This window comes from Pan paniscus, chromosome 11, assembly GCF_029289425.2.
Source record: "Pan paniscus chromosome 11, NHGRI_mPanPan1-v2.0_pri, whole genome shotgun sequence".
Taxonomy (NCBI): domain Eukaryota; kingdom Metazoa; phylum Chordata; class Mammalia; order Primates; family Hominidae; genus Pan; species Pan paniscus.
The window spans coordinates 14,028,180-14,050,838 of record NC_073260.2 but is presented as its reverse complement, the minus strand read 5'-3'; the positions used below and the strand labels follow the sequence as shown (position 1 = coordinate 14,050,838).

At 41.4% G+C, this 22,659-nt stretch overlaps 1 protein-coding gene across 20 annotated transcripts in view; it reads left to right on the top strand.

Moving 5' to 3' along the window:
• The window catches only part of GAPVD1 (GTPase activating protein and VPS9 domains 1), a 129,609-nt gene that overhangs the window by 71,050 nt on the left and 35,900 nt on the right, over positions 1-22,659 (top strand). For 12 of the 20 annotated variants that reach the window (XM_055117602.1, XM_034929052.2, XM_034929059.3 and 9 more), the window contains 6 exons: positions 1,550-1,684; positions 1,828-2,017; positions 6,593-6,753; positions 15,609-15,738; positions 17,979-18,104; positions 20,599-20,772. In XM_055117602.1, the coding sequence (XP_054973577.1) occupies positions 1,550-1,684; positions 1,828-2,017; positions 6,593-6,753; positions 15,609-15,738; positions 17,979-18,104; positions 20,599-20,772 (916 nt within the window). The remainder of the gene's footprint in view (positions 1-1,549; positions 1,685-1,827; positions 2,018-6,592; positions 6,754-15,608; positions 15,739-17,978; positions 18,105-20,598; positions 20,773-22,659) is intronic. The other 8 variants (XM_034929051.2, XM_034929061.2, XM_034929057.2 and 5 more) reach the window with 1 other exon arrangement.

Here is a 22,659-nt window from a genome sequence, read left to right as displayed (position 1 = left end):
GGTCTTGACTCCTGGCCTCAAGTGATCCTCCTGCCTCAGCATTCCAGCGTGCTAGGATTACAGATGTCAGCCACCATGCCTGGTCGATAATTGTTTAATTTTAAGTGTAGTTTATAAGTTAACATCTATGACATTGTTCAATTAATTTAGTTAAATAAAATTTTAATCAGTCTTACTTTGATTAAGCTGTACATTCAACCAATGAAAATTCAAGGATATTTGAGTAAAATTTCCCTTCCACGTCTCATCTCTAGTCTTCATTCCCTGCCCCCACAAAACATTCTTTTTTTTTTGAGACAGAGTTTCCTTCTTGTCACAGAGGTTCGCTGTTGTCACCCAGGCTGGAGTGCAGTGGTGAGATCTCGGCTCACTGTTAACTCTGCCTCCCAGGTTCAAGCAATTCTCCTGCCTCAGCCTCCCAGTAGCTGGGATTATAGGCGTGAGCCACCACGCCTGGCCCCCAAAAGATTCATGATGTTATTAGGTTGTTTTTCCTTCTAGAGGTCCATATGTTTACAGGCAAATTCCTACGTACACTATATACTTCCAACCATCCCTTCCTTTCCCTTTCAGAAATAGTAGCACAATGTGTATACTGTTCTGTGTTGTGTTATGTTTGTCTCCAACATCTTATTGTTATTTTCTTTTTTTTTTTTGAGACAGGGTCTCACTTTGTCACCCAGTGATGCCATCTCAGCTCACTGCAGCCTCGACCTCCCTGGCGCAAGCAGTCCTCCCACCTCAGCTTCCCAAGTAGCTGGGACTACAGGTGCGCGCCACCACACCTGGCTAATTTTGGTATTTTTCATAGAGACAAGGTTTTGCCCTGTTGCCCCAAGTGGTTTTGAACTTCTGAGCTCAAGCAGTCCACCCACCTTGGCCTCCCAAAGTGCTGGGATTGCAGGCATGCACCACCACACCCAGCTCCAAGATCTTAGACTATATCAGTACAAAAAGAGTTTAATTTTTTTAGGTTGGGTGCAGTGGCTCATGCTGGTAATCCTAGTGCTGAGCGCACTTTGGGAAGCTGAGGTGGACGGATCACTTGAACTCAGAAGTTTGAGACCAGTCTGGGCAACATGGTGAAACCCCATCTCTACAAAAAATACAAAATTAGGTCAGGCGGGGTGGCTCACATTTGTATTTTTGGCACTTTGGGAGGCCGAGGCGGGTGGATCACCTGAGGTCAGGAGTTCAAGACCAGCCTGTCCAACATGGCAAAACCCCATCTCTACTAAATATACAAAAATTAGCCGGGCATGGTCGTGGCACCTATAATCCCAGCTACTCGGGAGGCTGAGGCAGGAGAATCACAGTGGGGGAGGAGGTGTGCAGAGGTTGCAGTGAGCTGAGATGGCGCTATTTCATTCCAGCCTGGGTAAAAGAGTGAAACTTTGTCTCAAAAAAAAAAAAAAAAAAAAATTTAACATCTTAAAAAAATATGATTTTTAAGATGTTTAAATTTTTTCATGCTTGTCCACCTTAATGAGAAATTTCGTTCCAGTATTTTAAAGGGAAATGTTTCACTGTTTTTTTCCTGTTTTAACAGAGCTGTGTTGCCGCTTTCCTTGATGTTGTGATTGGGGGCCGTGCAGTGGAGACCCCTCCATTGTCTTCCGTCAATCTTCTGGAAGGATTGAGCAGAACTGTGGTTTATATAACCTACAGTCAGCTTATTACTCTGGTAATGGCTTCATTGTTTAAGAGAATTTCTCGAAAGTCTTTTAGCTAAGCGTGAGCAAAAACATACATGAGTACATTGTGTGGGAAATACATATTGTATTTGAAAAAGTGATTTCACTAGCTAATGTTCTTTGCTTTTGCCAGGTGAATTTTATGAAGAGTGTGATGTCTGGAGATCAACTGAGAGAAGATAGAATGGCTCTTGACAATTTATTGGCAAACCTACCCCCGGCCAAGCCAGGAAAAAGTAGCAGTTTAGAAATGACTCCCTACAATACACCTCAGCTATCTCCAGCAACCACTCCAGCAAATAAAAAGAATCGATTACCTATAGGTAAAGAGAATTTCTCGTATCGGAGCTTTCTCTTAAATCTAATATTTCATTAGCCTTTGTTATTGCTCAGTGTTTTGGAACATATGTTTAAGTACTTGGGAAAGTCTTTCTCTTCATGTTTACTGATGGTATTTCAGTTTTTAGAAATCGTATCAGATTAGTTAAGGTTTATCAGTAGTCTTTAGCTTTGCCTACATACTTTTCATAATTAATTGAAATCATGCTATCCACAGTATACTTTCTTTAAATTTTATTGTCTTTTCTTGAAAAAATTTTGGAAATGTTATAAGTAGTCATTTTTAAAACTATGTAGCCCTCAGCCTGGTGTGGTGGCACGTGCCTGTGGTCCCAGCTACTTGGGAGGCTGAGATGGGGAGATCGCTTGAGCCTGGGAGGTCGAGGCTGCAGTGAACCATGATCGTGCCACTGCACTTCAGCCTGGGTGACAGAGTGAGACCCTATCTCAAAAAAAAAAAAAATTATGTAGCCCCCTCCTTTCTACAAAGTTCTAAATAATATAATAAACAATATTATTTTAGAAGTTTCCATCAATAAAGTGGAAAATAATAGTATTTTCTATTATTTTCATTAATAATCAGTCTTTTATCAACTGAGCTAAGATATCTTAATGTTACAAAATGAAGCAAAAGTTTCATTTTATTTTTTCAAGTTTGTTTATTTAAGAATTCTATTTAATTAAGCCTTATTTGCTTGGTTAACATTTGTTATCTATCTGTCTATAAAAAAATTAATTGAGCATATACCATGTTCCATACTGTGGGTAGGCACTTTATAAATGTTGTTTCATTTAATCCCCACAGAAGTCCTGTGAGAGTGGATGTGTCTTGCACATGAGGCACTGTGATAGACACTGGATACAAAGACCATTAGGACCTGCCCTTACTGTCAAGTTGGCTGTTGATAGTTTAGTTAGGGAGAACAAGAAGAGACTAGTACCCTTCAGCATACTAAGCATTCTGAGGAGATAACTATGAGGGTTATGGGGACACCTAACTTAGCCAAAATGGTGGTGGTATCAGGAGAAGATCTTGGAGCAGGTGAAGTCTGTTTGCACTTTGTGATGAATGGGAGTTAGACAAAGTAAACAAGATGAGGAAAAAGTGTTTAAGCCAGGGGAACAGGAGTATTTTAGTGCCTGCCTAATTATAATGAGGAACTCAGCAACACTTAGTGAACATAGTTCTTTTTAATTTATGCATTTTGAAGAGAGGGATTTTACTTTTAAACTTCTGTGAGCTAATTTTTTAAGAACTGCCAGTTTCTTAAAATTAATCTACCTCATATTTAACGTAATGTGGAATTGTATCAACAGGAGTGTGGCATCATACTCTTCAAGTCTTTGTCTTATTGTATCACCCGAAAATGTCAGTTTTCAAAATAAAAAATAGAAAAAGCGATTTTACACTTATTGGTGTTTTGTTTGTTTGTTTGTTTGTTTTTTGTTTTTTTTTGAGATGGAGTCCCCCTCTTGTTGCCCAGGCTGGAGTGCAGTGGCACAATCTTGGCTCACTGCAACCTCTGCCTTCCAGGTTCAAGCGATTCTTCTGCCTCAGCCTCCCCAGTAGCTGGGATTATAGATGCCCACCACCACGCCCGGCTAATTTTTATATTTTTGGTAGAGACAGGGTTTTGCCATGTTGGCCAGGCTGGTCTTGAACGCCTGACCTCAGGTGATCCACCTGCCTCGGCCTCCCAAAGGGCTGAGATTACAGGTGTGAGCCACCGTGCCCGGGCACTTAATGGTTTTTTGTGGGCTATTTGCACTCTGTTCACATGATGAAGTAAATGATTTTTAGTAAATCAGAGATTTTTTTTCCATTGTTCACTGCTATACATTAGTTTTTTCATTTCCCATTATCCAAAAGTGTCATTAAATATGAGTCTGATGGAAAGTGAATTTCAAATGTATGCCCAATATTATTTTGTATAGTCTTGTTACCTGGCTATTGCATTTATTTCGTATCTTAAAAAATCTGTCCATTGTTCAGAGGGTTGATTTTCTTTCTATTTAATGCTTTCGCAACCCAGGACAACAGTTAGCAGCCATCACTGCCTGGGATTCCTCAGCTACCAATATTACCTCTCATATTACACTAGTAACCCCGTTTGGTGGGTAATAGGCTGTTCTTCCTCTTCTTTTATAATTTTATTTAAGAAATAGTTTATAAAAGTATGCTCCATGTGCATGTTGCTTTTACTTTATGTAAATTGCTACATAAAATTTGATTGCTTGCATTTTTATAAATTATAGTTACAGAGTTTGTTATGATTCGTAGATCTGTTTATGAACTTGAATTTAAATTTGCAATTCAGTAAAAGATAGGGTGAGCAAATAAAGGTATGAGTAGGCCTATTTTAGACTTGGAAATTGATGTGTGCTCTGAATTTTCAGATTAAAAGTGATTAATGAACATTAATCAGCATTGTAAAGAAAGGTGATTGTTTATATTTCTGCCTCTGTCTTCAAGTGGGTCAGCTTTCATACAATGTGAAGTTGACTTTTGCTGCTACTATAGTTGTTTTTGCTTTATGTCTGTATTTTTTATTATTTTGTACCAAAACATAATTTCTATTTAGTATTCTGGTTGTACTGCATTTTATTGTCTTCTGAAAGAAAATAGAAACTTTTTTTCTTGATTTTTTTTTTTTTTTTTTTTTTTTGAGGCGGAGTCTAGCTCTTGTTGCCCCGGCTGGAGTGCAATGGCGTGATCTCGGCTCACCGCAACCTCTGCCTCCTGGGTTCAAGCCATTCTCCTGCCTCAGCCTCCCAAGTAGATGGGATCACAGGCGTGTGCCACCACGCCAGCTAATTTTGTATTTTTAGTAGAGATGGGTTTTCTCCATGTTGCTCAGGCTGGACTTGAACTCCCGGCCTCAGGCGATCCACCCACTTCAGCCTCCCAAAGTGCTGAGATTACAGGCATGAGCCACCGCGCCCAGCCTTCTTCTTTTTTTTTTTTTAGACGGAGTTTCGCTTTTATCGCGCAGGCTGGAGTGCAATACTGCGATCTCGGCTCCCTGCAACCTCCGCCTCCCGGGTTCAAGTGATTCTCCTACCTCAGCCTCCCAAGTAGTTGGGATTACAGGTGCCTGCCACCATGCCCGGCTAATTTTTTGTATTTTTAGTAGAGACGGGGTTTCACCATGTTGGCCAGGCTGGTCTCGAACTCCCGACCTCAGGTGATCCACCTGCCTCAGCCTCCCAGAGTGCTAGGATTACAGGTGTGAGCCACTACACCCAGCAATTATTTTAGAAAAAAGTATTTTTCATTTGCTTATACACAGGGGAAAGAAACAAAAATAATTGAAGCCTTTATTAATTTATACTGTTTCCAAAGCAGAAAGGACCTCTTCTCCAAACATAAATAAATTTTCTCTCTTTTATCTTTGAAAAGACATTAATGCATTTCAGGGGGGGAAGGTACATTTAAAAACTGATTCTGGGCTGGGCACGGTGGCTCATGCCTGTAATCCCAGCACTTGGGGAAGCCGAGGTGCGTTTATCACCTGAGATCAGGAGTTCAAGACCAGCCTGAGCAACATGACAAAACCCCGTCTCTACTAAAAGTACAAAATTCACCAAGTGTGGTGGTGTCTGCCTGTAATCCCAGCTACTTGGGAGGCTGAGGCAGGAGAATTGCTTGAACCCAGGAGGCGGTGATCGCAATGAGCTGAGACTGCGCCATTGCACTGTAGCCTGGGCAACAAGAGTGAAACTCCGTCTCAAAAAAACCAACACTGATTCTGGTTTTGTTAACAGTTGCCTAACTTAAAGTATCTTATTTATGTGGCTATTAGGTTTTCATATAAAATTTTCTTTTTTCTTTCTTTTTTTTTTTTGAGATGGAGTCTCACTCTGATGCCCAGGCTGGAGTGCAGTGGTGCAAACTTGGCCCACTTCAGTCTCCGTCTGCCTGGTTCAAGTGATTCTCCTGTCTCAGTCCCCCGAGTAGCTGGGATTACAGGTGCATGTCACCATGCCTGGCTAATTTTTTGTATTTTAGTAGAGATGGGGTTTCACCGTGTTGCCCTGGCTGGTCTCGAACTCCTGAATTCAGGCAATCCACCTGCCTCAGCCTCCCAAAGTGCTAGGATTACAGGAGTAATCCCTCATATGAAATTTTCTAATGCTTGTAAGCTCAGTTATTGGTATGGGAGACCTGTAGCAGTTACATCAATTTATAGGAAAAATAGTTAAGGTATCTTAAAAAGATAAGAAATGAGGTAATGCTTTTCTTGTCACTCCAAGTCTTAAATTTATTGTGACATGTTTGCTGTTCTGCAGATGTGATCATCTGTGTGGCACTTCCTGTCAGATGCACTTGGATCATTGTTCTTGATTATCAGTTTTGAAGGAGAATCTTTATTAGTCAGTAGAGTAACTGGGAGGATCTGGTTTGTTTTGTTTTGTTTTGTTTTTTCTTATTTATATTTTTTACCACTCTTGTGCATGTGCAAATGTTCTGCACTAATAGAAAATATATTCATATTTAGTATACCATTTTCTTCATTTGTCTATTTCTCTAAATTATTTTATTTGAAATTTTTTATTAGCAACTCGGAGCAGAAGCCGCACCAATATGCTAATGGACCTACATATGGACCATGAAGGATCATCTCAAGAAACCATCCAGGAGGTGCAACCAGAAGAGGTGTTGGTCATTTCCTTAGGTACAGGTCCCCAGCTTACTCCAGGGATGATGTCAGAAAATGAGGTATGAATCAGTTGCTTCTATAAATCAATATGTCTTAGTCCATACAGGCTGCTGTAACAAAACACCAGAGGTTGGGTGGCTTATAAACGACAGATATTTATTTCTCACATTTGTAGAGGCCAGGAAGTCTATAGTCAAGGCAGATTCAGTGTCTTGTAAGGATCTGTTTACTGGTTCATAGATGATGTATTCTTGCTGTGTCTTTGGGCTTATTTTTTTTTGAGATGGAGTGTCACTCTTGTTGCCCAGGCTGGAGTGCAATAGCACGATCTCGGCTCACTGCAACCTCCCAATCCCGGGTTCAAGCAATTGTCCTGCCTCAGCCTCCTGAGTAGCTGGGATTACAGGCATGCATCACCATGCCCAGCTAATTTTGTATTTTTAGTAGAGACAGGGTTTCTACATGTTGGTCAGGCTGGTCTCAAACTCCCCAACTGAGGTGATCCGCCTGCCTTTGCCTCCCAAAGTGCTGAGATTACAGGTGTGAGCCACCACGCCTGGCTGGTTGGGCTATTTTATAAGGGCACTTATTCCATTTGTGAGGGCCCTGCCTTCATGACCTAATCACCTCTCCAAAGGCCCAATGTCCAAATACCATCACCTTGGGGGTTAGAATTTCAGCATACAGATTTTGGGGGAGCACAAACATTCAGATCCTAGCAATGAATTTTTTTTTTCTTTTTCTTTTCTTTCTTTTTTTTTTTTGAGACAGAGTCTCACTCTGTCACCTAGGCTGGAGTGCAGTGGCACGATCTCAGCTCACTGCAAGCTCTGCCTCCCGGATTCACACTGTTCTCCTGCCTTAGCCTCCCAAGTAGCTGGGACTACAGGTGCCCGCCACCACGCTCGGCTAATTTTTTGTATTTTCAGTAGAGAAGGGGTTCCACCGTGTTAGCCAGGATGGTCTCGATCTCCTGACCTCGTGATCCACCTGCCTCGGCCTTCCAAAGTGTTGGGATTACAGGCGTGAGCCACTGTGCCCAGCCATTTTTTTCTTTTTTTTTGACATGGAGTCTCACTCTGTTGCACAGCTGGAGTGCAATGGTGCGATCTTTGCTCACCGCAGCCTCTGCCTCCTGGGTTCAAGCAATTCTCCTGCCTCAGCCTCCTGAGTTGCTGGTCTTACAGGCATGTGCCACCGCACCCGGCTAACTTTGTATTTTTAGTAGAGATGGGGTTTTGCCATGTTGGCCAGACTGGTCTCGAACTTCTGACCTCCAGTGATCCACCCACCTTGGCCTCCCAAAGTGCTGGGATTACAGGTGTGAATCACTGCACCCAGCCAGTGAATTTAATGCTTAATTCTTTGTTATCTTCAGTGGTCCCACCATGACACACCATCACATGCTAAGCTCCCTGTGAACAGTTGTGAGGCCCTTCACATTAATACATCTGTGGCACTGAAGTTGGTGAATAGGTCCAAGCATAAGGAATTTTCCAGGCAGTAGCAGAAGAGAGATGAAGCCAGGAGATTGTGGTATGGAAATTAAAGAGACTTTTCCAGTGACTTGTAGGAAATGTTTTGTGTTCATTTTCTTTCTAGTGGTATACTAGTAGTATTCCTGCATTATAGAGCCAAAAATATGTTGAGATGTATTTTGAGATACATGTTGTATTCTTTGGCTGGTCAGGAAAAAATGGAAGAGATAATGGAAAACTAAGAAAATAAATTTTTTTAAGAAATGGAGTTTGAGGCTTGGGAATCATTTTTAATATATTTGTAACAAAAAGCTTGGCTTAAAGGTGAATGAAAAGAAGGTCAGGCCTGGTGGCTCACACCTATAATCCCAGCACTTTGGGAATCCGAGGTGGGTGGATCCCCCGAGTTCAGGAGTTCGAGACCAGCCTGACCAACATAGTAAAACCCCATCTTTACTAAAAATAAAAATTAGCTGGGTGTGGTGGCGCATGCCTGTAATCCCAGCTACTTGGGAGGCTGAGACAGGAGAATCGCTTGAACCGGGGAGGTGGAGGTTGCAGTGAGCTGAGATCGCCCCATTGCACTCCGGCCTGGGCAACAAGAGTGAAACTCTGTCTCAAAACAAAACAAAAAACAGAAAAAAGAAACAAAAAGACAAGAAGAAGAAATCTTGACTCCCTAAAGATAGGAGTCTCTTCTCATAGAATTGTGAAATTGTGACCTCCTGAAAAAGTAGCAGCTTCTTTTTTTTTTTTTTTTTTTTTTTTTTTTGAGACGGAGTCTCACTCTGTCACCCAGGCTGGAGTGCAGTGGCGCGATCTCGGCTCACTGCGAGGTCCACCTCCCGGGTTCACGCCATTCTCCTGTCTCAGCCTCCCTAGCAGCTGGGACTACAGGCGCCCGCCACCACGCCCGGCTATTTTTTTGTATTTTTAGTAGAGACAGGGTTTCACCATGTTAGCCAGGATAGTCTCGATCTCCTGACCTCGTGATCCGCCCACCTCGGCCTCCCAAAGTGCTGGGATTACAGGCGTGAGCCATCGTGCCCTGCCAGTAGCAGCTTCTTATATTCAACAGTGATTGCTTGTTATTCAAGAAAATGGGCTAGGAAGAAGAGGCCAGTTTTAGTGATTGATAAAGTGATGGTGGTAAAGTGATGGTGGTTGGTAAAGCTGTGTTTGGGACTATGACATGATACCCCATAGGGAAGAAGACCAACAATCTTCGAAACTCCATCCTCCACACACACACAAATAAGCTGGCAAAAACTCAGAATCAACTTATTTGGAACTCTGGAATCTAATAAAAAACTTTTAACAACAAAGGAATGCTTAATGAAGAAAAAGACTGCTGAATTTTGTTAAGAGAGCTCTGTGATCCTACCCTGTTACCATCTTCAACCCCCAGCCCAGTGGCTGCTTTGAAGACAGCTTATATTACTGTGCAGTGTGCTCGTACTTGAGGGAGGAATGTGGACCTTATTCTGAAAGCAGCATGGTTGTGTATTTTGATCTGTCTGGTAGGTCCTGAAAGATCGTCTCAAAGGCTTGGCTTTGTTTTGCCTGTCTCTGATCTTTCCCAGGGCCGAGGCAGCTACACAGGTGGCATTTGTCAAAAGTATTGAAAAGCAGATATATTAGTTGCTTCTGCTTGCATTAAGGGATAACAGTCAGGGCAATCCGCATACAGATCCAAATGCTTATGAAGGAAGAGGCTTGGGAAGGAGACACCAGGGGGCACAAAGGCTTTGAAAAGCTCCCACGTGTTCTGGGGAATCTACCAGGTTGTACACATACCCAGGGCTGGTCATGTGCTCAGGAAAGACCCTAGAAGATCCAAGCTCTCACTGCTGGGTAACCTTCAGGCTGAACCCAAGTAGGAAGTGAAGGCTAAGGTACAGTTGCAAACTGCCTGGCTAAGTGTTGAAGTTCCCCAAAACAGAGCCAGTCTTCAAAGACTTGGAAATGTTTTGTTTTATTATTCCAGGTGTTAAATCTGCCAAATCACGTGCTCACCACTAAGCTAACAGAACAGAAACTTCAGAGGCCACACATGACAGAAAATTTAGAGAGAACATTAAATAGTCACTACAACAAGCAGCAACAACCAACTAGGGGTTAAGGGTATATAATCTGATTTCCAGAATTGCCACTTTGTAACATTTATTTGTTTATTTTTTATTTTAATTTTTTTATTATACTTTAAGTTCTGGGATACATGTGCAGAACGTGCAGGTTTGTTACATAGGTATACATGTGCCATAGATCTACATTAGATATTTCTCCTAATGATATCCCTCCCCTAACCCCCTACCCCTGTGACAGGCCCCAGTGTATGATGTTCCCCTCCCTGTGTCCATGTATTCTCATTGTTCAACTCCCACTTATGAGGGAGAACATGCGGTGTTTGGTTTTCTGTTCCTGCATTAGTTTGCTGAGAATGATGGTTTCCAGCTTCATCTGTATCCCTGCAAAGGACATGAACTAATCCTTTTTTATTGCTGCAAACCACTATGGCACATGTATCCCTGCAAAGGACATGAACTAATCCTTTTTTATGGCTGCATAGTATTCCATGGTGTATATGTGCCACGTTTTCATTATCCAGTCTATCGTTGATGGGCATTTGGGTTGGTTCCAAGTCTTTGCTATTGTGAATAGTGCTTCAATAAACGTATGTGTGCATGTGTCTTTATAGTAGAATGATTTATAATCCTTTGGGTATATACACCCAGTAATGGGATTGCTGGGTCAGATGGTATTTCTGGTTCTAGATCCTTGAGGAATTGCCACACTGTCTTCCATAACAGTTGAACTAATTTACGCTGCCACCAACAGTGTGAAAGTGTTCCTGTTTCTCCACATTCTCTCCAGCATCTGTTGTTTCCTGACTTTTTAATGATCACTTTGTAATATTTAAAATGTCTGCTTTTCAGCAAAACTTATGAGGCATATAAAGAAACAAAAATATGGCCCTTTCACAGGAAAAAGGTTAATAGAAAATGTCCTTGATGGGCCAGGCACAGTGGCTCGTGGCCGTAATCCCAGCACTTTGGGAGGCGAAGGTGGGCTGTTCATGAGGTCAGGAGTTCGAGATCAGCCTGACCAACATGGTGAAACCCCGTCTCGACTAAAAATACAAAAATTAGCCAGGCGTGGTGGTGTGCACCTGTAATATCAGCTACTCAGGAGGCTGAGGCAGGAGAATCGCTTGAACCTGGGAGGCGGAGGTTGCAGTGAGCCAAGATTGCGCCATTGGACTCTAGCCTGGGCAATACAGCGAGACTCTGTCTCAAAAAAAAAAAAAAAAGAAAACGTCCTTGATGGCCGGGCGGTGGCTCACGCCTGTAATCCCAGCACTCTGGGAGGCTGAGGTGGGTGGATCACCTGAAGTTGGGAGTTTGAGACCAGCCTGAGCAACATGGAGAAACCCTGTCTCTACTAAAAATACAAAATTAGCCAGGCCTGGTGGCACATGCCTGTAATCCCAGTTACTCGGGAGGCTGAGGTAGGAGAATCGCTTGAACTTGGGATGTAGAGGTTATGGTGAGCTGAGATTGTGCCGTTGTACTCCAGCCAGGGCAACAAGAGCGAAACTCTGTCTCAAAAAAAAAAAGAAAGAAAAGAAAGAAAAGAAAGAAAATGGCCTTGATAAAGCACAGACATTGGACTTACTCAAGACTTTAAATCAATTTTTTTTTTTTTAATATACTTAAAGAGCTATGGAAACCACGGACAAAGAACTAAAGAAAACCAAGAGAACAAGGTCTCACCAAATAGAAGATATCAATAAAGGGGTAGAAATTACAGAAGGAACCATATAGAAATTCTGGAGTTGAAAAGTATAATAACTGGAATGAAAAATACACTAGAGGGGTTCAACAGCAGATTTGTACGGGCAGAAAAATCAGTGAACTTGAAGATGGATCAATTGAGATTATCTAGTCTCAGGAGCAGAAAGATTACAAAAGACAAGGACATTATATGTTGATAAATAGTCATTAAGAAGATACACCCAGCACTTTGGGAGGCCACTCTCACTGCAGCCTCCGCCTCCCCTGTTCAAGTGATTCTCCTGCCTCAGCTTCCCTAGTAGCTGGGACCACAGGCATATGCCACTATGCCCAGCTAATTTTTGTATTTTTAGTAGAGACAGGGTTTCACTTTATGTTGGCCAGGTTGCTCTCAAACTCCTGACCTCAGGTGATCTGCCCACCTCAGCCTTCCAAAGTGTTGGGATTAGAGGCATGAGCCACTGTGGCCAGCTAAAGTTTTTTTAGCACTCAGATTCTGTGGTTTTAGTTTAATCCAGAGTTTGCAGATGCTCTGATTTAGAAGAATGAAATTAGATTTTCGTATTTTATACTCCAGTGTGTATTTTGTATTTTATACTCCAGTGTGACTGACTTTGTACAGTGGCTTTCTGTATGGCGTCTCAAAATTGCTTGCCTTTGGATATGATTTGGAAAAATATCTTCATTGTGTTATATAATCCCTTTTCTGTTAATTCACGTGAATCTCCAGACCTTGAAATGATTTTTCTCCTGATGTTTTAGTTTCACATCACTCACTATGGTGAATAGTTTAAGTTATCTTAAAAATAAAAAATTTAAAATATTTATGTTGGCCAGTTATGGTGGCTTATGCCTGTAATCCCAGTATTTTGGGAGGCTGAGGTGAGAGGATTGCTTGAAACCAAAAGTTCAAGACCAGCCTGGGCAACATAATAAGACCTTGTCTCTACAAAAATAAAAAAATTTCCAGGGATGGTGGCTCACACCTGTAATCCCAGCGCTTTGGGAGGCTGAGGCGGAAGGATCCTTGGGTCCAGGACTTCAAGACCAGCCTGGGCAACTTGGCGAGACCCTGTCTTAATAATAAATAGGCCAGGCGCAGTGGCTCACACCTGTAATCCCAGAACTTTGGGAGGCCGAAGCAGGCAGATCACTTGAGGTCAGGAGTTTGAGACCAGCCTGGCCAACATGGTGAAACCCCATCTTTACTAAAAATACAAAAATTAGCCGGGTGTGGTGGCACATGCCTGTAATCCCAGCTACTTGGGAGGCTGAGACAGGAGAATCGCTTGAACCTGGGAGGGGGAGGTGGCAGTGAGTCAAGATCATGCCATTGCACTCCAGCCTAGGTGACAGATTGAGACTCTATCTCAAAAATATAATAATAATAATAATAATAATAATAATATGAAGAACTAAAAATAAAAAAAATTAGCTGGGCTTGGTGGTGTGTACCTGTAGTCCCAGCTACTCAGGAGGCTAAAGCAGGAGGATTGCCTGTGCCTAGGGGTTCAAGGCTGTGGTGAGCCATCATTGCACCACTGCACTCCAGCCTGGGCAACAGAATGAGTTCCATCTTAAAAAATTTTTTTTTAATAAAAATTTTATGTGTATTTAATTTTTTTTTTGAGATGGAATCTCCCTCTGTCACCCAGGCTGGAGTGCAGTGGTGCAATCACAGCTCACTGCAACCTCCACTTCCCAGGTTCAAGTGATTCTCCAGCCTCCTGAGCAGCTGGGATTACAGGTGTGTGCCACGACGCCTGGCCTATGTCTATTAATTTCAAGCAAATAGGGAAAAAAAAACTTTTCTTTTTTTTTTTTTTTTTGAGATGCAGTCTTGCTCTGTCACCCAGGCTGGAGTGCAGTGGTGCAATCTCAGCTCATTGCAACTTCCACCTCCCGGGTTCAAGCGATTCTCCTGTCTCAGCCTCCCAAGTAGCTGGAATTACAGGCGTACACCACCACACCTGGTTAATTTTGTATTTTTAGTAGAGATGGGATTTTGCCACGTTGCTCAGGTTGAACTCCTGACCTCAGGTGATCCACCGGCCTTGACCTCCCAGAGTGCTGGGGTTACAGGCATGAGCTGCCACCGCTCCCAGCCAAAAAACCTGTATTTAAAGGCATCATGTGTAAATGTATAAAACCATTTCAAAACCTTTAATTTACTCAGAGCCAAAACAGCAACCAAGAATTTTTTTTTTCTTTCTGTTTAAAAATCATTTATCTTTTAGCTGACAAAATTGTATCTATTTATGGTATACATGTTTTGATATACATTGTGGAATGGCTGAATCAAGCTAAATAACCTGTATCGCCTCACATATTTTTCATTTTTTGTGGTAAGTTTTTTTCTTTGTAAGTGAGGGTACTATTCTTCCTTCATATTTCAGCAACAGCCAAGGGAGCCAAGGCCTCTGAGTTCAAGTCCAAGGTATACCTAAAACATGCTATGTGACTTTCAACAAAGCACTTAATTCTTCATTAAGGTGGAGATATACACACAAAGCTGAGTTGTGAGGCTTGTAGGGAGTAGTGAGATGTAGTTATGTTATTTGGAAGTCATCTGGCAAATGGAAAGCATATAAAAAGGCCATCAGTCTAAGCTGGAGATGTCTGTGAAGTCATACTTCAGTTTCTGGTGTGGACTTTTGTGGCCCTGTATGTATGTTGTGATCAAGTGGACGTTCAAACTAGATGGATTAAATCTTGATGCCTACAAAATAACATGATTACACGTTTTCTTCTAGTTGAATTTATTTACTTTTATTTACTTTAAATTTTATTTAAATTTTGCAAATTTAGTATGTTTAAAAATTTTATTTATTTATTTTTTATTTTTATTTTTTTGAGATGGAGTCTCACTGTATCGCCCAGGCTAGAGTGCAGTGGCGCGATCTCGGCTCACTGCAAGCTCCGCCTCCCAGGTTCACGCCATTCTTCTGCCTCAGCCTCCCAAGTAGCTGGGACTACAGGCGCCCACCACCACGCCCAGCTAATTTTTTTTGTAGTTTAGTAGAGATGGGGTTTCACCATGTTAGCCAGCATGGTCTCGATCTCCTGACCTCGTGATCTGCCTGCCCTGGCCTCCCAAAGTGCTGAGATTACAGACGTGATCCTCTGCGCCCAGCCTTGTTGATTTACTTTCTTTAAATTTTGCAAATTTAATATGTGACATGACAACTGTTTTATGTGCATCTTTTTACTTAATTCTCAACAATTACATGGCATACATACTGTTACTGTCACCATTTTATAGATGAAGAAACTGAGGCTTAGAGAATTTCAGTAACTTGCCTATCCAAGGTTACATAGTTGACACATGACAGAATTAGAAGGACCAGCGTGCTGACACCAAAGACTTCTGATTTGTATAATTCTCACCACTACTCATCTGGTAGTCTGGTTGCCTGTTCTATCTGTAACACTCGTAGGGTAATGGAAAGGCATGGCTTCAGCTGCTTTAATTTATATACTTTTATTCCACAGGTATTTAAAAGCTTGACAGACCTTCTAAATAGGTTTGTAGTTAAAAATGGATAATTTAAGATTAAGGAGTTAAATATGCATTTGCTGTGGTTTGTTTCCTTATCAGTAATCTTTCCATTGATAAACCAAAATTGACATTTTATTTTTTAGGTCCTAAACATGCAGCTTTCGGATGGAGGACAAGGAGATGTCCCTGTTGATGAAAACAAACTCCATGGTAAACCTGATAAAACCTTGCGCTTTTCCCTCTGCAGTGATAATCTGGAAGGAATATCTGAAGGTGAAGGGTTACTTCATTCAAGGAGTTGTGTGATTCAATTAATAGTTTGTTTTGTGTTTTTTAAAGGAGCTTATAAATTATAATTATACCATCTGTGCTTCTCACTGAGGAGACTAATGAAGATTTCCTCTAATGAGCCTGAACAGTTGGCTGTGAAGATTGTTTCCTGAATAAAATTAAAATTGCAAGATGCCTTTGGTCATATAAAATGGAGAAGATATGTCTTTATTCAGACTTAAATAGAATAACAGCAAGTTCTGTTTCTGCAGTATTAATATATACCAAAGCTTATAGAGCTCCTTTAGAAGGATATCATGCATGTCTAAACGGGAAAAAATGGACTTACTAGTATTTCAACCTGTTGCACATACTCTTAAATGTTCTGTATTCCTTTACTCACACTCACACATACCTTTATGAAGCAGGAGACAATGGAAATAGGTATTAAAAAGAAAATTCAAAGCCAAGATTGTGAAATGAGAATATGTCATTTTGCCTACTAGTACCAATTTTTTTTTTTTTTTTTTTTTTTGAGACAGAGTCTCGTTCGTTGCCCAGGCTGGAGTGCAGTGTCGCAATCTCGGCTCACTGCAAGCTCCGCCTCCCGGGTTCACACCATTCTCCTGCCTCAGCCTCCTGCATAGTTGGGACTACAGGCACCCGCCACCACGCCTGGCTAATTTTTTGTATTTTTAGTAGAGACGGGGTTTCACCGTGTTAGCCAGGATGGTCTCGATCTCCTGACCTCGTGATCCGCCCGCCTCAGCCTCCCAAAGTGCTGGGATTACAGGCGTGAGCCACCGCGCCCGGCCCCAGATTTTTTTTTATTTAAAGACAATAGTTCAAATTTACTGACATTTAAAAAGAAACCTAAAATATAATAACTTCATATTTTAATCTGACTTTTCCAAAAAAAGACATGTAATGTATGTTCATTCTACAAAATAGAGAAATAGAATCACCTATAATCTCAAAATTTTGTTGATAGCAGTTGACGTTTTAGATTATTCACAGCAAAATTAGGTTTATCCTGTTTTGTAACCTTTTGTAATTTAATAATATGGCATTAACATTTCCCTTTGTAATTTAACATTCTTAAATAACATGGTTTTTATGGCTGTTTTCCTTACCTCACATGGGCATATCATAATTTTTTTCAACTTTCTTCTGTGATTAAATCTATGGATTTCTTCCACTTTTCGGACATAATAACTTCTGGGCTGGGCGAAATGGCTCATGCCTCTAATCCCAGCACTTTGGGATGCCAAGGTGGGTGGATTCACTGAGCTCAGGAGTTTGAGACCAGCCTGGGCAACACGGTGAAACCCCATCTCTACTAAAATACAACAAATTAGCTGGGTGTGGCAGCGTGTGCCTGTAGTCCCAGCTACTCGGGAGACTGAGGCAGGAGAATTGCTTGAACCGGGGAGGCGGAGGTTGCAGTGAGCCAAGATGGTGCCACTGCATTCCAGCTTGGACGATAGAGCGAGACTCTCTCTAAAAAAAAAAAAAGACGAAAAAGCTCTATAACAAGCAACTTTAGATTAATTATTATTATTATTTTTTGAGATGGAGTCTCACTTTTGTTGCCCAGGCTGGAGTGCAATGGTGCGATCTCAGCTCACTGCAACCTTTGCCTCCCGGGTTCAAGCAATTCCCCTGCCTCAGCCTCCTAAGTAGCTGAGATTACAGGCATGTGCCATCAGGCCGGCTAATTTTTATATTTTTTGTTTTGTTTTGTTGTGTTGTGTTTTGTTTTGTTTTTTGAGATGGAGTCTCGCTCTGTCGCCCAGGCTGGAGTGCAGTGGCGCGATCTCGGCCCACTGCAAGCTCTGCCTCCTGGGTTCACGCCATTCTCCTGCCTCAGCCTCCTGAGTAGCTGGTACTACAGGTGCCCGCCACCACGCCTGGCTAAATTTTTATATTTTTAGTAGAGACGGGGTTTCACCATGTTAGCCAGGATGGTCTCGATCTCCTGACCTCATGATCCACCCACCTCAGCCTCCCAAAGTGCTGGGATTACAGGCATGAGGCATTGCACCCAGCAGATTAATTTGTTATTAGCACCTTAGGATAAATTCCTAGAAGCAGAATTTCTCAAAGGGCATGTGTTTTTTTAAGGTATAAAAAGTATTAAAAACACTTTAATCAGTTGTTAGTGTTTTATCAAGGCATGAAAAATTGTGTGGTGGCTCATGACTGTTTTAAAAAGATTGCTCACACTATAAACATTTCTCTAGGTCCTTCAAATCGCTCCAATTCAGTGTCCTCCCTAGACCTAGAAGGAGAGTCTGTGTCAGAACTTGGAGCAGGACCTTCTGGCAGTAATGGAGTTGAAGCTCTACAGCTGTTAGAACATGAGCAAGGTAAAGTGAAGTTGAACACAGTTGCCTAAGTAGCAAAGAATTTACCTGATTGCAAGATGAGCAGTGTGTTTTCATTAAGTTGGCTTGGTTCAGTAAGAGATTAAATCACCATTAAACTTAACATTTATTCATCATTCCTTCAGTTTTTCAAAATGTATTTAGTTGGTAAGTGGATTGTTTAGGCTTAATAAATTAATATAAATTACTTGAAATTCAGTAATATTTGATATTTTAATTATGTAATATTTTGGGGATACAATGTAAATACTCAAGGCTCAAGGAACTTAGAATAGGGAAAGAATAGTACACAATTGATTTAAAGTATCATAAAAGTATTTGGCAGTTCTGAGTGAGAGATACATATGGTTGAAAGTATAGGGAAAGCTGCTGGGCCTGGTGGCTCACACCTGTAATCCCAGCACTTTGGGTGGCTGAGGCGGGTGGATCACCTGAGGTCGGGAGTTCAAGACCAGCCTGACCAACATGGAGAAAGCCCGTCTCTACTGAAAATACAAAATTAGCCAGGGTGGTGGCGCATGCCTGTAATCCCAGCTACTCGGGAGGCTGAGGCAGGAGAATCGCTTGAACCCAGGAGGCGGAGGTTGCGGTGAGCCAAGATCGTGCCATTGCACAACAGGCTGGGCAAAAAGAGCAAAACTCTGTCTCAAAAAAAAGAAAGTATAGGGAAAGTTTATTGGAAGAAAATATTAGCCTTGAGGGCTGGCTGGCATTGCCTTGGCAGAAGTTGGAGATAGGTCATTCTAGGTGAAGGACAAGCATAAGCAAGTCAAAGAGGTGGGAAGCCATAGTACTTTTTCAGGTATCAGTTAGGGAAATAGAGTGAGGTAAGGATTAAAAAGTAGGTGGATCCCTGTTGTGGAAAGAAGGATATCAGTATTTTAGTAGTAAGCTGGAAGCCACTGAAGGCTTTGGGTTCAGTGAAGATGAGGAAGTGAGGTGCCTTAGGAAGATTAAGTTGAAAGAGTTTTTTGGATTTGTTCATTTAAGATGATGCCCTTGGCCAGGTACAGTGGCTCGCGCCTGTAATCCCAGCACTTTGGGAGGCTGAGGCAGGTAGATCATTTGAGGTCAGGAATTTGAGACCAGTCTGGCCAACATAGTGAAACCCCATCTCTACTAAAAATACAAAAATTAGCCAGGTGAGGTGGTGAGCACCTGTAATCCCAGCTACTCAGAAGGCTGAGGCACGAGAATCGCTTGAACCTGGGAGGCAGGGGTTGCAGTGAGCTGAGATCGCACCACTGCACTCTAGCCTGGGCGACAGAGTGAGACTCTGATTGAAAAAAAAAAGATGGGCCAGGTGCGGTGGCTCATGCCTGTAATCCCTAGCACTTTGGGAGGCCAAGACGGGCGGATCACGAGGTCAGGAGATCAAGACCATCCTGGCTGACACGGTGAAACCCTGTCTCTACTAAAAATACAAAAAATTAGCCGGGCATGGTGGCAGGCGCTTGTAGTCCCAGCTACTCGGGAGGCTGAGGCAGGAGAATGGCCTGAACCCGGGAGGCAGAGCTTACAGTGAGCAGAGATCACACCACTGCACTCCAGCCTGGGCGACAGAGCGAGACTCCATCTCAAAAAAAAAAAAAAAAAAAAAGATGATGCCCTCAACTAGGTTTGACACAGTGATTTTAGCATGCATAAGAATTACCTGGTTAGCTTTTTAAAAATTCCATTTCCCAAGTTTTACTTCTAAAAAAGAAGTCAGTTTTTAGAAAGAAAAAGAGTATTGTCATTGGAGTGTGTGTGGCTTGAAAAAAGTAATGCTGTATTTTACTGGATTTGTTTATCAGTGTATTAATTAGGATTAAGTTTGTTGCAAGCAGCAGAGAAAACTCAAGTAATAAAGTAGTACCTCCTCATCCATGGTTTCACCTTCCATGGCTTCAGTTACCCATGGGCAAACTTGGTGCAAAAATATTAAATGGAAAATTCCAGAAATAATTCATAAGCTTTAAATTCTGTGCCATTCTGAATAATGTGATGAAATCTCACACAGTCTCACTCTATCACATCCAGGACATCAGTCATTCCTTAGTTCAGTGTATCCACATATACACTACCTGCCTATTAGTCACTGCTTATCAGATGAAAACAGCATGGAATATATAGGATTTGGTACGATCCGAAGCTTCAGTTATCCACTGGAGGCCATTGCATAAGTGGAGGAGGAACTTTCATATGAGCTTATGAAAGAAGTTGAACAAATGTCACCTCTTTAGCAAGCTTCCTGGGAGATTCTGAGATAGGTGGTTGGCATATGCAAAATGCTAGATTAAGAAGTGAATTGATAGGCCGGGCACAGTGGCTCACGCCTGTAATCCGAGCACTTTGGGAGGCCGAGGCGGGCGGATCACCTGAGATTGGGAGTTCGAGACCAGCCTGACCAACATGGAGATAAAATTCTTTAAAGTTGATTAAAAAGTCATAGCTGTGCTACTATTTTAAAAGTGCTTAATTTTGTTTTTGATAGCTACAACACAGGATAACCTTGATGATAAGCTAAGGAAGTTTGAAATTCGTGACATGATGGGATTAACAGATGATAGGGACATATCAGAAACAGTGAGTGAGACCTGGAGTACAGACGTCTTGGGAAGTGACTTTGACCCTAATATTGATGAAGATCGCTTGCAAGAAATTGCAGGTAACTGCCATTTAATGTCTCTGAAATATCACGGTTTAGTTATTCAAATCCACCAACCTTTCATGGGAGGGAGTACCAGTGCCCTGACAAACATTGTGTGTGTTAGCACCATCTGGGAAACTGTTATAACTGTATGGAACAAGGCATTTGGGTACTTTTTTCTTTACTTAAATATAACTAGTGTTTTTCCTTTCTACATTTAATCCCACCCCTTACCCATCCTCCTCCCAGCTGCCCAAAAAAAAAAAAAAGAAAGAAAAACCAGTGTTTTGAATTAGCTTCTGGTCAAGTGTTGTTTGCAGGGCATAGTATAAGTTCTTAGTCTGTCTCTAATTAGTATATTCTCTGTTTGAAGCCAAACACCTAACCTTAAGATGAAAATTCTTATAGATTATAGCCATAAAATCTTTCACAACAATATGATACTGCTGTTCTCTAAAAAAATGAATTCACTTCTGGAAGAGTTAATTCAGTTCCTAAGGGTAACCAGGTTTTTCTTTTTCTTCTTCTTACATTTTTATTTATTTTCAAATAGAGACAGGATTTCGCTTTGTTGCTCAGGCTGGTCTTGAACTAATGAGCTCAAGTGATCCTCCTGCCTTCTTTTTTTTTTTTTTTAATGTGAAGTTTATTCAGGTGCTATGTACATACACTAAAATTCGCTCCTTTTTGGATACTGTTTTATGAGTTCTGAAAGATATATAGTCTTGTAACCCTCATCTTCATTTTGTTTTTAAATCATGGAAAATTTATTGATATGTTTATTTATTTTTCTTCAACTTTTATTTTAGGTTCAGGGGGTACATGTGCAGATTTGTTACATGGGAAATTGTTAGAGCAAATTGTATGTTGCTGGGGTTTGGTGTACAGATGATTTTGCCACCCAGGTAGTGAGCATAGTAACCAATAGGTTTTTTTTTGTTTTTGTTTTTTAAATTTAAGATGGAGTCTTACTCTGTCGCCCAGGCTGGAGTTGCAGTGGTGCGATCTCAGCTCACTGCAACCTCTGCCTCCCTGGTTTAAGTGATTCTCCTGCCTCAGCCTCCCGAGTAGCTGGGACTGCAGGTGCCCACCACCACACCCAGATAATTTTTGTATTTTTAGTAGAGACGGGGTTTCACCATATTGACCAGGCTGGTCTCGAACTCCTGACCTCAAGTGATCCATCCGCCTCGGCCTCCCAAAGTGCTGGGATTACAGTCATGAGCCATTGCTCCCGGCCTAAATCATGGAACATTTTAAACAAATACAAGAGATGGTGGTATCATGAACCCAGTGTACCCATCACTCAGCTTCAGGAGTTAGACCCACATGGCCAGCTTTGTTTCATCTGTTCTCCTATCCACTACCCTCTTCTCTCCCCTCATTATGTTTAGGCAAGTTCCAGACATCATTTTATTTGTAATTATTTTATGATATAGCTTTAAAAGGTAACTTTTATTAGTAACTTTTTTTCTAATTTTTTTCATGCCCTGAAGTAGAATTATTCTTTTATTAGGTTTAATCCAAAGTAGTGAAGCCTTTTGAACTTCAGTGTTTTTAACACAGACGTATAATAATGTTTAATACTTTCGATTTGTATTTTTAAGTTGTGTAAATAGATTTCTTAATTGGTTTTACATTACTTTGTTCCAGATGCCAAAGTGGTATTATTCTTGGCAGTTAGCTGTATTTGCGCAATAAGCTGTATTTGCAGTTGAGTGAGTGCTATGAAGATGTGTATTTTCCTGTGAATGTATCTTATTGCCCTGAATAGTGACTAATATGCTGGAAGAAAAAATATTTGGCCAGCATAACATTCTGTGGTTAAACTCTCAGTGTTTTTAATCTTTGTAGGGCTATAAATTTTAGAACGATATTAAGGACCCCTGTAAAATTTGCTGAGAA